This window comes from Ambystoma mexicanum, chromosome 4p (genome assembly GCF_040938575.1).
Source record: "Ambystoma mexicanum isolate Mex_15411 chromosome 4p, UKY_AmexF1_1, whole genome shotgun sequence".
Classification (NCBI taxonomy): domain Eukaryota; kingdom Metazoa; phylum Chordata; class Amphibia; order Caudata; family Ambystomatidae; genus Ambystoma; species Ambystoma mexicanum.
This window is the reverse complement of record NC_090927.1, coordinates 229,552,419-229,565,828: the sequence shown is the minus strand read 5'-3', so window position 1 is coordinate 229,565,828 and position 13,410 is coordinate 229,552,419. Positions and strand designations below refer to the sequence as shown.

Below are 13,410 nucleotides of genomic sequence, written 5' to 3'. Positions count from 1 at the left end.
TTAAAGCACTGACTTCTTTCTGCGTCTTTGGAATGGGCATATCAGAGATGCTTTCTATTTTCTCTGGTGTCAATCTTCTTCCCTACTTCGAAAGGAGGTAGCCCAACTAGGCCACTTCCTTTCGACAATACTGGAATTTCTTTAGCGAAGCTTTGTGTCCATGTGCTGCTAAATGTGTCAATAGTGCAATCGTACTTTCTTTACAAATGTCTTCTATGTCTGCTGCTATCAATAAATCGTCTATATATTGTAACAAAACACAACCTGCTGGTAGTTCTAGCATATCTAGTTGTTCCTTTAATGCTCTACTGTAAATACTCGGACGCTCAGTGTAGCCCTGTGGAATTCATGTGAATGTGAACGAACGTCCTCCTAGAGTATAAGCAAATAAATATCTGCTATCTGGATATACAGGAATACTAAAAAACGCATTCTTCAAATCTACAACACTAAAATACGATGCAGATGGTAGAATCATTGTCAAAATTGTAGTCACAGCCGGGACTAATGGAAATTGCGGATCAACAACTTTATTCACTCCACGTAAATCAATTATGAAACGGTACGGTATTTCATTACCTCCTTTCTTGGAAACCGGAAGAATCAGTCTATTGCAAATATTACCAGAAGTTTCTTCAATTACATTTCTTTTAATCAAATCTGACACAATGCATTTCAATGCTTTCTCTCCTTCGGCCGAAATTTTATATTGCAGAATACGTGGCAATGTAATTCCTTCTTTGAAAACAATTTTCACTGGTTCGACTTTCAAACAACCAACATCATTGTCGTTCACTGCCCATATGCAAACCGGTACTTTACTCAATTCAGTCGCTAATGGCTTAGATAAAAATTGTGATACAGGAGTCTTTTGTGGCGATATCGTCAAATACACTCCATCAGGAGAACAATAAATAATGGCATTCAATTTCTTCAACAAATTTTATCCCAACACATTTTGTCCGCAATTTTCGTCAAAAGAAATGGCCAAGATTCACTGAATGGACCTAGTGTGATAGGTACTGGTTGTGACACTGGACTAATTACTGGTGTACCTGAGAACCCTACTGAGACATTCTTGAGTCCTGACAGTGGTATATCTGGAACCCGCTGATGGTCAATCGAACATTTTTGTGCACCTGTGGCCACTAGAAAAATGTGTTCCTTATTCCCAACCTTCATTTGTACATAGGGCCCTTTTTGGTCTACGGGAATAGATACTGGTTCCAACCTCTGTCTTGGGCTGTCCTAGTAGAACAATACATCGTCAGATGTAAAGTCGCCAGTGTCAAGGATGGCACTCTGTCAAGAGTGGCACCGGACACCTAGGTAGGGTTTAGGTGGCTGTGCTGATGTAAGGTGACAGATAAGCACACACAGTAGGAAGCTCAACAAGAAAGAAGAATAGGTAACAGTAGCTGTGAACAAAAAGGGCAGAGAATACAAAGGTACAAACAAACTGGATTCCCTCTTGGGGTGTATGCAGAAAATGGTAAAGAGTGTTCCACGGACCTTTGGAAACTCCAGCATTCTGCACAGATTGCTATTACAGGAGCCCACTCTGTATGCTCATGGCTGGGAACAACAGCTGTGGGTGTCTGTACAGAAACAGTATAACTGAAATGGATAACTTAAGGGAGAACACTTAAGGGAGAACCAAAGACTCAAGAAAGAGAAGGACAGGGATCAAGAACAGGGGGTTGCAAACAAGGAAGAGAATAAGGGAGCAGTAGCCAGGAAACAGTGGGGCTGCAAACAAGGAAGCAGGGCTGGAGTAACGGATGGCACAAGCTACAGGCAAACTGTAGAGGACTGCAGAGACTGTAGAACTGTAGTAGGCTGCAAGGCAGGGAGTCCAGAGGAGCAGGACAGAGAGCTTTAGTAGGCTGTGGACAGAGAGCACAGAGGAGCAGGGCAGCAAAGGAGCGAGCCCAGAGGAGCAGGGCAGAGAGGCAGGGAGCCCAGAGGAGCAGGACAGAGAGCTGTAGTAGGCTGCAGACAGAGAGCCCAGAGGAGGAGGGCAGCAAGGAGCGAGCCCAGAGGAGCAGGACAGTGAGGCAGGGAGTCCAGAGGAGCAGGACCGAGAGCTGTAGTAGGCTGTAGACAGAGAGCCCAGAGGAGCAGGGCAGCAAGGCAGGGAGCCCAGAGGACCAGGGCGGCAGGCAGAGGAGTGTAGCAGGCTGCAAGGCAGGGAGCCCAGAGGAGCAGGGCAGCGAGGCAGGGAGCCCAGAGGACCAGGGCTGCAGACAGAGGAGTGTAGCAGGCTGCAAGGCAGGGAGCCCAGAGGAGCATGGCTGTAGGCAGAAGAGTATAACAGGCTGCAAGGCAGGGAGCCCAGCAGAGCAGGGCAGCAAGGAGCGCTGGAATCAGAAGCCGGATGAAATGGCAACAGGAACAGCATTCAAAATTATGGCTCAAGGCAAGAAGGTGCTCGGAAACTCTTAATGCAAGAGACTGAGCTCCTGCTGGCAGCTGCTTAAATACAGCCCTGCCCTGTACTAAGGCAGGTTAATTGACAGCACCTGGAGAAGCACACCTGAAGGCAATCTGCCTCCTCCCTCTCTGGTCCTGTGAAGGTGGAAACAGCACTGATCACTTGGGCTTCTGGGGATTGTGGTTCCAATACTGATGAATGGGAATGGCCAGGAATTGATAGCTGTAGCAAGGTGCATTATTGTACATGTAGTTAGCTGAATTAAATAAGAAAATACCAAAGTCGTGCAAATGGAAATTAAGGACCAAATGTGGTTAGGGGTTGTGCAATGAGAATTAAGAAAATAAATGAGTTCCAAATAGCCCATGATGGTTGCCAATGTGTGCGCCAGTGGCACAGGCATGACAGCCAGAGTAATATGGATTGGACTAGTTGTCAAAAATATATCCATCACTTGTGCTGTTTCGCTGTTGGTTCTGGTTCTGGCTCTGATTCTGATTCTGATTCCCCTGGTTATTCTGAAATTGTGGCATTCTTTGGTGTCTATTCTGTCCATGTGTCCCCGGGCGACATCTATTTTGTCTTCTCGGGGAAGTCCCATTTCGATTCTGTATATGCGGGCACTGTGCTTGCCAATGGCCTTCTTGTCTACAACAGGCACGTTGATTAATCCCTATTGGACCACCTTGCATGTTGGATGCTAGTGAAAATTGGATTCTGGATGGTGCGTTCTCACCACCTCTATTATTGTTTGCTACTTGCTGCAACAATACTTTTGTTTTCAAATTCCCTTTGCCACTTATTTCTTTGTCCTTCTCTGAATGTACTCTATTTTCATAATACTGGGCCATGTGTAATACTTCACTTTGTGTTTTTGATTGGCATGCACTTTCAGATGTCATTATTAAACCTTTTATTTTCGGTAGCAACCCTCGCACAAACTTATCAACGAACAATCTCTTCCCGGGTTCAGTACTCAAGTCTTGACTACTAAAATCTGCAAATACTTCTTCAAATTGATTTAAAAAATCAGTCGCTCCTTCTTCTTTGCCCTGTAAACAAGCAGTCAATTTATCCCAAACTATTCTCTTCTGGGGTACCAAAGTTTTCAATGTCTCTATTATTCGCGATGGTAAAGCCAACATAACTTGCGGCGGCTTTTCTCCAGCCTTTCTATCACTATCAATTCTAGTCAAATTCTCCCATGTTTCACCTAATATCGGCACATCATTTATATTACTAACCTGTTTCCATATATCTACAGGAAGAATCACAGGAAACAATAAATCAATGTCACTCAATGTAAAAACAGATGAATTCAAAACATATTCAATTTCTTTATAGAATCCTGATGGGTTTTTCCTAATATCAGGGATTGTCTGCTTGATATTATTTACCTCTTTCCTGGAAAAAGGGACATGTACAAACTGCGCAATATAATGGGCTTCTATCGTTCGCGCTGGAGCTCCTCCAGAGGCAGCACCTTCTACTTTCAGGACAAACGTGGGAGGCACTTCCCTCATGGGTAATTGCAAACTAGTTGTTTCTACATTTGTTCGTTTATTGAGCAATGAAGCTAAATCAAGAGAAAAAGCAGTCGTTCCAGTTTCAAGCGAAAATGTTCTTTTGTAAATCGTCATTAAATCAGTGGGACAACATATCTTATTCTTCATACATTCATCTTGTAAATACTCTACAAAGACCTGTAATACCTTTCTCTGCATTTCTGGTCTATACTGACTAAACGTATCATGCACTTCTATTGGGGAAATGGCGGCATCTGTAATCCATCTAAGCGCATCTCACGTACAAATTCTCATCTCTTCACTAACAGGTTTCAACAGCAGAAAAAATTGTTGATGGACATATGACATATGTGTTTTATCATTCTTAATTAATTCTCTATGCAATCGATCAAGCTCATGCTTAAACATAAATATTCGGCCTACATGTTCTCGTACTTTCGTTGCATTATCTTGCAAATTCGAAAGGACAACCAAATCACGTAACTCTTGCGGTACCACTCTATCGGTCAAATCACTCCATATTTTCACAAGATAATTCCCCCTCCATTCTAACAATACCTGCTGTTCACAAAGGCCTCTATGATCAGATATGGAACTTTGCACAGCTGCTTCATCATTACCATCAACATATGTTTCTGCCCACTCTCACAGTTATTCTTTCCTGTCTTTGCTAATCATACTACGGGTCTGTTTACTGCTTCCTTGCGCAGGCCCCATCTCTGTAGAACTGCCTACTAAAGTGGCTAACTCATGCTCTGATGGTGGTGGAGGAAATGATGTCACAGGCACAGGAGGAGAGGATCTTACTACTGGTGCAGATGGAATAACGGGAATGGGAGGTACATAAGGAGGAGGTGCAACTGGGTCAGTATTTTGAGGCATACTTTGATGTTCGTTTCTTCGCTCATTCAATAGTTTGTTTATTAGCTCATCTGATGTATGCAAATCTTGCTGAGGATATATTTTCTGTACACTTAATTGGAAAGCCCTATCCATGTTCCTAAGGGCTTCTGTCTGTTGATTCTGATCATGCTCTAGCACTTTCTCTGCATTCATTTTTTGTCTGCGCGCGTGTTTCTCTCTACTTCTAAAACGGGGATTAGCTTTCTTCCTCCAGTCTCTCACGATGTCGAACGCCGCTAGTCTGGGCTTCTTGCGTAGCAATACTGATTCTAGGTATTCTATACATGCTAATTCAAAGCTCCCATCATTAGGCCACTGTAAGTCAGATACATGTCTGGTCTGCCTATGCCAAATCGCATTAAAAACTATTGCCCCTATTCTGTATTTTATGTATATTTCATATGCCTGCGACCCCGCCGGTGGCGCGACCTGGCCAGTTTCCAAAGATTGGCTACCGCTGTGGAAAAATCTTACTAGAAAGGAAGACAATTTCCCAGGCATGGTTAATCCTTCTCCTTTGCTTACCCTGGGCGTTTGATCTTACAAGAGCAAATCTCGACCAATATCAGGACGTTTAAGAATCGGGGCACGACTCACCTGATCAACCAATTTGTCACTCAGGACGCAATTCGTCGATATACAGATGCAACCAAGAATCGTTGTGACTGTGTGTCTGGCTCAATCTGCCTCATTCCAGGACCCTCACCTCGATGCTCTCTAGGCGCTGCTCGTCGATCAAGGATTGGCTGTGTACAGATCTGCAAAGGAGTCTCTCATCACTTCTACAGGGGTGCCCCGAACACCTTTCGATCCAGGCTCGACAGCTTCATCCTCGACTCGTTTTTGCCTTCTTCAAACTCAACGTATACGATGGCGTATAAGTGGGAGGGTCCCTATTCGTGCACCATATTTGCTAGGCCATGAAGACTGCATATGGAAACTAAGGCACAATAACCATATACACTAGTGACACGACAGACACAAAGTTCGATTTCCAAACAAGTCTCGTTTATTTCAAAGTATCTCAGTCGGCCGACTGGGTCACAACATCTTGCAATGTGTGTTCCCAGACCTCGTGAGATGCAAGAGAGCGAGCAACGCTCAAGCAACAATATATATAAATTACATACAATCAGTACGAAGGCAATTCGATCCGCCCATAATCGTATCATTCGGGCTAGGGTTCGGTGATCAACAGAAGTGACAAATATGACACGTTATGACAAGTCAACATTCAGTCTAAACATAGTTATTCCAGCAATAGCAGCAGAGACAGCGTTCTTGTTATGGGGAACATAGAGCTCTTAGTTCAGCAAAAATATCATGTTCATAGCAGAGAAACATTCCTTAGCACGTTATCTGTGTATTTCGGTTCATGAGCTAAGGGTCAGACAGTTCTGAAGCAGAAAATGCCACTCTCCACGAAGGAGTACCGCTAGAAGAATATAATTCATGGTTTAACTGCCTTTTACTTCAGCGTTTGCTAGACAGGCCGGCACCTGGACTACTGATTAGAAGCAGCTACTGCTCAACTTCAAGGTCCCAGTGAGAGAGAAGAACAATGTATCTTGTCATAGTTGGACATTCCTGTCTGTGTTAGTATTTCAGCATTCAGGCTGTGGCCTCGTACTGTATGTGAGTTTGAAGCATAGAATACATTTTGCAAAGCGTTTTGACAGAAAAGAAAAAAGCAAATGGCCGGCATTTCACAAAATGGACGCCCTCTGGTTACATTGACGATTCTGTGATTGCGATGTTTGTCACATGATGCGATTGGTTTCTGGCCAACATACTTTACATACTATAGGGTCTTTTCTGGTCTAACATCATGGCAAGTTCAAAAAGGCATTGAAGGAGGTGGGATTTGAACCCAGTTCCAGTGACTGCTCCTCCTTCATAGGCAATGTCTCAACCTCTTTACTACCAACACCATCACCATGAAGCCCATAGAGGTACAGATAAAGTTTCACATTTCCTAATACGTCATCATGCACTTGGGTCGGACAAAACCTTGCACATTGAAAGCAGGGCTAACGTCTACCTGCCAAACAATTTAAAGAGTGGAGAGGCAGCATTAGTTTCTCTTTAGGCCTATTGCCAATGGAAAAAAAATACATCAACCCGCATTCAGCTGCAAGTACAAAGGGTGTCATATCAGGACATAGGGTGTCTCTTTAAGTCCCATTCTTATAAACATGCCAGCCTGGGTGCTAACAGAATGCATTGTCTTTCAATCTTACATTGCCCTGCCAGCTGTCTAGCTGTGGGCTATCAGATGGCAGAGCCAGACCAGATTGTTTTGGAGCAGACTGACCTGCCTCGTTCAATATGAAAGCATTATGGTCATATTCCAGAGGCGCCATGATGCCTCCGGGCGACCGTGTGCTTTAAAAGAAGCCTTAACATAACATAACATAACAACAGAACAGAAGCACATTACATGGCTTGACTAGCCAAAAGTTATGAATAAGCGAAAGAGGAGTAGCATTACTTTGAAATTCACCCTCTTGCTTATTTTCAACCTTTCCCCAATTAAGCCAGCCAGATTCTCTCAGACTGAAATACACACTGTTATTTTATTCCCCTGACCTGATCTATTCCCACTAAAGTTCATCAGAATGAATTATTATCAGATTGAGATTGTCACCCCTTTAAAAAAGATGAAACACAATGTTATATATCTTTTTAGAGCATTGCAATTTTGCCTGTTCCATTTCAGTCAATATACTGCAGGGGGTAATTATATATTTATGTATTTGTTTATTCTATTTTTCCATTTGTTAAGCACACTTAATCCAGGGCATCTAGTCGTTGACTACAGAGTAGAGGTGCCTGCAAAGAACAAAGAAGCGAGGAAGTACTGGTGTCAAAAGTGGTCAGACAAATGTCAAGGTAGTCGAGCATTATTAAAAGGCCAGGTTTTAACAGGTTTCTTGAAGGACCAATAGGAATGTTCTGACAAGGGGTGGGAGCAGTATAGAGTTCTAGAGTGTAGGGGTGATGACTGGAAAGCCGGAGCCTCCTGCTCTGCCTCGTTTGCACCTGAGGATGACGAGATGATGGGAACAAGTAGGCCTTGTAGAGTTAGCTCTTGCAAGTCTTTGTGCCAGGTAGGTCGGGGATGAGTTGGAGAGGCAATGGTGCATGATGGTAAGAACTTTGAACTTGATGTGTTCCCGAATTGGTAGCCAATTGACTTTTCCCCTAGATGTTGTGATCACGTTTGGAGAGGTCGAGGGCGACACGAAGGGCATTGTTCTGGATTACTTTCAGTCTGTTGAGGTTTTTCTCAGTAGTGCCCGGAAGGAGAGTGTTACAATAGTTGAGTTTTGAGGGATTAATAGTGCAAGCAATAGTGAGCATGTCATTTGTGGACTGGAAAGGTTTGCTCGTGTTGATGAGCTGCATGGTGTTGGCTGCAGACGTACCGATGGCATTGACTTGCCTGGTCATGCTGAGAGTGGCATCAAGGTAGACACCCAGTGTTTCTGCAGCTGGTGAGACTGAGATAGTGATATCGTCGATCGTGAAGCATTGGTAGGTGGACTCAAGTTTAGTGAAAAGGGCTTGAGTGCCAACAATTAGGATTTCAGTTTTTTCCATCATTAAGGCATAGCAGATTCGAAGCCATTGGATTGGATGGTTTCGTAGATGTGTCGACTGTAGTGGCATCCTGAATGTAGTTTCAAGAGAGGGAGAGGAGGATCTGTGTGTTGCCTGCATAATTTGTGTAGGTGATGCAGAGAGAGTCCAAGTAATCAAAGACAGTCTTGTGGAGATGTTGTAGAGAGTTGGGGAAATGCAGGAACCTTGTGGGATGCCACAGGAGACAGATGCGGGAGGGTTGTGGAGTTGTCGACAAAGACATGGGAAGTCATGTCTGAGACGAAGGATGCAATCCATTTGATTGCTTCAGCAGAGAAATGCCAGTGGTAGTGAGGTGGTGGCAAAGAGTTGGATGGTTGGCAAGGTTGAAAGCAGCAGAGAGGTTCAGCAGGAGAAGAATGGCAGGTTTGCTGGAGTCTTTGAGGTCATCAAGTTGATTCTTTAGGTCTAACAAGGCAGATTTGGTTCCGTATCCTGGGTAAAAGCCGGACTGGTGGGGGCTCAGGATATGGTGTCGCTGGATCTGAAGATAGGCTGCTCGGTCCAACATTTTTAGGAGGAAAGGGACAGTTGTGATAGGCCTGTAGTTAGTGGGAAAGGAAGGGTAAAGTGAAGGTTTTTTTGCAAAGGGGAGAGATCCAAGCTTCCTTAAGATAAGTGGGGACAGCATACGACTCAAACAAGGCATTTATGAAGGTGGTGATGATAGTCAGTAGAGTTTCAGTGGAGTCTTTGATGAGTGGGGCTGGGCAGATCTCTCCTTTGAAATGTAAGGGCTTAAGGCCTTTAATTAGGTAGGCTACTTCAGATTCAGTGATTGAGAGGGTGGGTAGTGAGGAAGCAGTTTGCAGGCTTTTATTGGGGATGGTAACTTGTTTTTTGTAGATTTTGTCATGTAGTGTAGCAATTTTGACCAAAATGGCATCTTGTACTTTGCCACACCAGGAGTTATTTTTGCTGAAGTTATAAGGTGGTGTGGTGGAGGTTTCAAGCATGTGAATCTGCTTTAGCTTTAGTGATTTTATCATTGTACATGAATGCTTTTGTGTCATGCATGGCGTGCTTATATTCTTTGGCGATAGTGGTGAAGCGTGATTTATTAGATACAGAAGGGGTTTTTCACTATTCCGCTTCTACTGCTCATGTATTGGATCCAATAGCTTGTAAATAACATGTAAACCAAGAGTTTTCATGGGATGAAGGCTTGGCCTTTTTGGGAGAGCGTGTTGTTTAAGCGATCGCAGTCATGGTATGGTTGGTGGTGTCAAAGGATGAATGGCCAAGGTCGGAGGATAGTAATAGAAGAAGCCTGTCTGCAGTAAGGTTGTAGGTGCAGTGTGATATTGTGGGAGTCAGGTGACTGAAGCATGAGGGGGCTGTTCAGTGCTGGGGATGGAGAATAAGATGATGCAGATGTCAGACGATGGCCAAGGCAGGTTAGAGCTGATCGAGGTGTTACAGTTGAGGTCAGCTAGCTAATCCAGTCTGCGTCCCAGAATGTGGTATGGGGCAAGTATGCGCTGGGAGCAACCAATGGCATTGAGGGCATTGGCTAGGGAGGTAGTGTCTTCATCAGTAGGATCATTGAAGTCTAAATTTAGGTCACCTGGGATTAGGAGTTTGGATTTTGATTTGAGTTTGCTGGTCAGGAAGTGCAGGAGATCCTCTTTGAAAGAATGGGTGTGAAAATGATGTCAAAATTGGATGGAGGGCTTGAGGACATGGCTCTAATAGGGAAAGAGTCTCTATGGATTAGTGCAACGTCACCGACTCTACTGTGTAGTCGGTTGCTGTGCAGGATAGAGTACCCTGGAGAGATAGCAATCGAGAGGGCAGGGCCAACAGCTGTGTGGAGCTAAGTTTCTGTGATGGCGCAATATCCAGCTTGTTGGAAGTAATAAGGTTGAGAATATCCGGGGCATGCGCTCTAACAGATCTAGTGGCGATCAATAAGCATTTTATCATGGTTGAGGGACTGTTGAGGTGCAGTACTGGTGGTATGAATGGTATATGATAATGGGGTTGGGTACCAAAGGTAAAGATTAGTAAGAGACGCAACTTCCTGATATGGAGCTGGAGGAGATGTGGTACATAAGCTGAGATACAGGTTTCTGGTGGCGGTGGGGGTAGGATGAAGGAAATGGGTGGCAAGTGGGTTCGGGTACGGGCTGCGAGGTGGTAAAGTCTAGTGATGCCAAGGCAGGGTCATTGAGTTGGTTGAGATCCATAGGAAGTTGAGGAGGGTTTATGTCGGCATCCGTGGTACATGGAAGCATTTGTGAGAAGTGTGTAGCCAGGGATGGGGGCTCATAAAGGTAGGTTAGTTGTGGGAGTTATCTGGGGGAAACGGAGGAATAAGAAGGTGTCTAGGCATGAATCTAGTGGCAGAAAGCAATGGCAGGGTTGGGGAGATGCTCCTGTGGATCAGGGGTTGGCTCTCTGAGTTGTCGGCCATTCCTGGACAGGCCATTCCTGGACAAGCCCAGTCAGGTATAGAACTTGTTTGTGGCCAGCTGCTCCTGCCGGTGTATTTCATCTTTCTGCGGACAATGGGGGACAGGCCAATGGATACTGGAGGCAGGGCTATGCAGGGCACTAGAGTACCGTGTGGGGGCTTTGGATGTGTGAATGGTGGGATCCGGGGTTCTGATGGCGGTGGCCATCATTAAGAGGAGTGCAGGCTCCTTAAGCTCATCAGGAGCCATGAGCTGGTTGGCCTTGTAAGGGGTCTTCAGATGCTCAATGGGAGCGGCAGACGAAGTAATCGCTTGATTTGCGCAGACTGACATAGGCCTTACTTGCAGGCCTTGTTTGTGGGCTGGCTACAGCTGCCAGTGTATTACTTCTTCCTGAGGATGTCAGGTGACAGGCCAATCAGGCAATACTGGAGACTGGGCTGCGCAGGGCATTGGAAAGCTGTGTAGAACTTCAGATGTGCCCATAGTGGGATACAGGGTTCTGAGAGCAGTGACCATCTTTAAGAGGAGTGTGGGCTCCTGAAGCTCACCAGGAGGCATGAGTCAGTTGGCCTTGTAAGGGATCTTCAGATGCGGCGAGGTGTACTCAATGGGAGCAGCAGGAGAAGTGATCTCCTGATCGTTTGCCCACACAGGAATAGGCCTTACTTGCAGGCCTTTTTTGTGGGCCAGCTGTGCCTGCTGGTGTTTTTCCTCTTCCTGAGGACATCGGGGGACATGCCAATCAGGCAATAATGGAGGCAGGGCACTGGAGTGCTGTGTAGAGCTTCGGATGTGTCCATGGTGGGATCAGGGTTTGTGATGGTGGCGGGCACCTTTAAGAGGAGCTTGAGCTCCTGTAGCTCATCAGGAGGCATTAGTCAGTTGGCTGGTAAGGGGTCTTCAGATGCAGCAAGGTGTGCTCATTGGGAGTGGCAGGAGAGATAGCTATCACTCATGTTCGAGGAAAGACATGGGAAGTAAGGGCCCACCAGCCCAAGCATAAAGTAGACATGGGTGAGCAACAGAGAGGCGCTGGAGAAGTGCAGGTAAATAGGAAGAGGAATGGGCATGTGCATGACACCAGAAAGGAGGCAGGCAGAACTCTGATGCAGGATGAGATGTGAGATTGGAAGGTGGCCCAGGCAGCCAGAAGGATAAGAAGAAATAGTAGACTGCAGGATAAAATGGCCAAAAACGAACATGGGCAGTCGCTGATGGATTCCTCCACAGTCCTGGTCACCTGATTGGCTTGCGCCTCTCCTGTGGGTGCTGACAGCTGGTAAGTCTTCTATCCAATATTCCAATGTTTCTTCTTTGCCATTCCTTCTTTTAAACAGAACATTCTACTCTGGGATGCTCCAATATTAAAAATGTCCCCTGGCCTCAGGCCATTACTTGGTGGTACCATCCCTTGGTTCTCACTCACTTGGGTCTATTAAATTGGATAGTGGTAATGGTAATGGCCATCTGACTGTAGAATTATTGCCTAAATATATCGATAATGGTATGGTTCAAATAGAATACCACATCACTATATAACTGTCATTTTGTGATGCCAACACACTGCAAAGTTAGCTCAAGAGAGTAAACAAAAGACTTCAGGGATATGCACTCAAGAAATAGGACATTATAGCAGTTGTCAACAATATCATACTGACCTGTATTTCTGGTAGGCGTAGTGCACGGACTTCAATTTCGATCTTCTCTCTATGGTAAGTGTTCACCACCTCTGGGTTTAGCCAAGTGTTATGAATCTGAATGCCCACCGTCATGCCTCTTGATGGCATTCTCCCATGATGCCATGCTTCCAGGTAGTACTTCTTGCCACCCACAAGCTCGAATTTCTGAGATTTCTGCTGCCAGGTCGTATCCCAGTTTTGTTCCCAATTGTCACTCCATGTGGAAATACCGGTGGGAATGGAGGCAATTTTCACCTGCAGTCACAAAAACATGCTTAATAAGATCTCTGCATACTTCCTGATATGCATGAGGAAACCTGCACCTTTCTGAGCTTCGACATGAATAGGATAACTTTGAAACCATACCACACCAATCAACATTATTGAAACTATTCTTAAAAATCATGTATGGATGGGGGCCCTCTTCAAGCATGAATGTGACTGCAGGAGACAATTGGCTGATTCATGTTGTGGTAGCATCACATTACATCTTTGCTATAACCATTGCTGAAAACCTCACACGTTTGCTTTGTTTAAATCTTGCAGCTATCTGTGTCCAGTGCACCGCTATTGTTCTCAATCACTGTTATAATGAAGAAAAAATAGCAATGGCCTTTAGGCACAAAGAGACTGAAATAGTTGCCATTAAATTCTGCATGCCGCTTTAATTATGATCCAACAGGTTCTTACCCCTTGACGTGGCTTGCGTCATCAGTTTATTGATGCATATTATCATTAGCTTGAAAATGTCCTGTGTGCCTGTGCCTGATGTCTAATGCAGTACTTAAGAAGGAGCCTAAAGC

The 13,410-nt window shown here is 44.9% G+C and overlaps 1 protein-coding gene across 2 annotated transcripts in view; it reads right to left on the bottom strand.

The window, feature by feature from the left end:
- PKHD1 (PKHD1 ciliary IPT domain containing fibrocystin/polyductin) overlaps positions 1 to 13,410 on the bottom strand; it is a 4,356,595-nt gene that overhangs the window by 3,778,999 nt on the left and 564,186 nt on the right. For both annotated transcript variants that reach the window (XM_069605754.1, XM_069605755.1), the window contains exon 16: positions 12,587 to 12,862. In XM_069605754.1, coding sequence (XP_069461855.1) covers positions 12,587 to 12,862 — 276 coding nt within the window. The remainder of the gene's footprint in view (positions 1 to 12,586; positions 12,863 to 13,410) is intronic.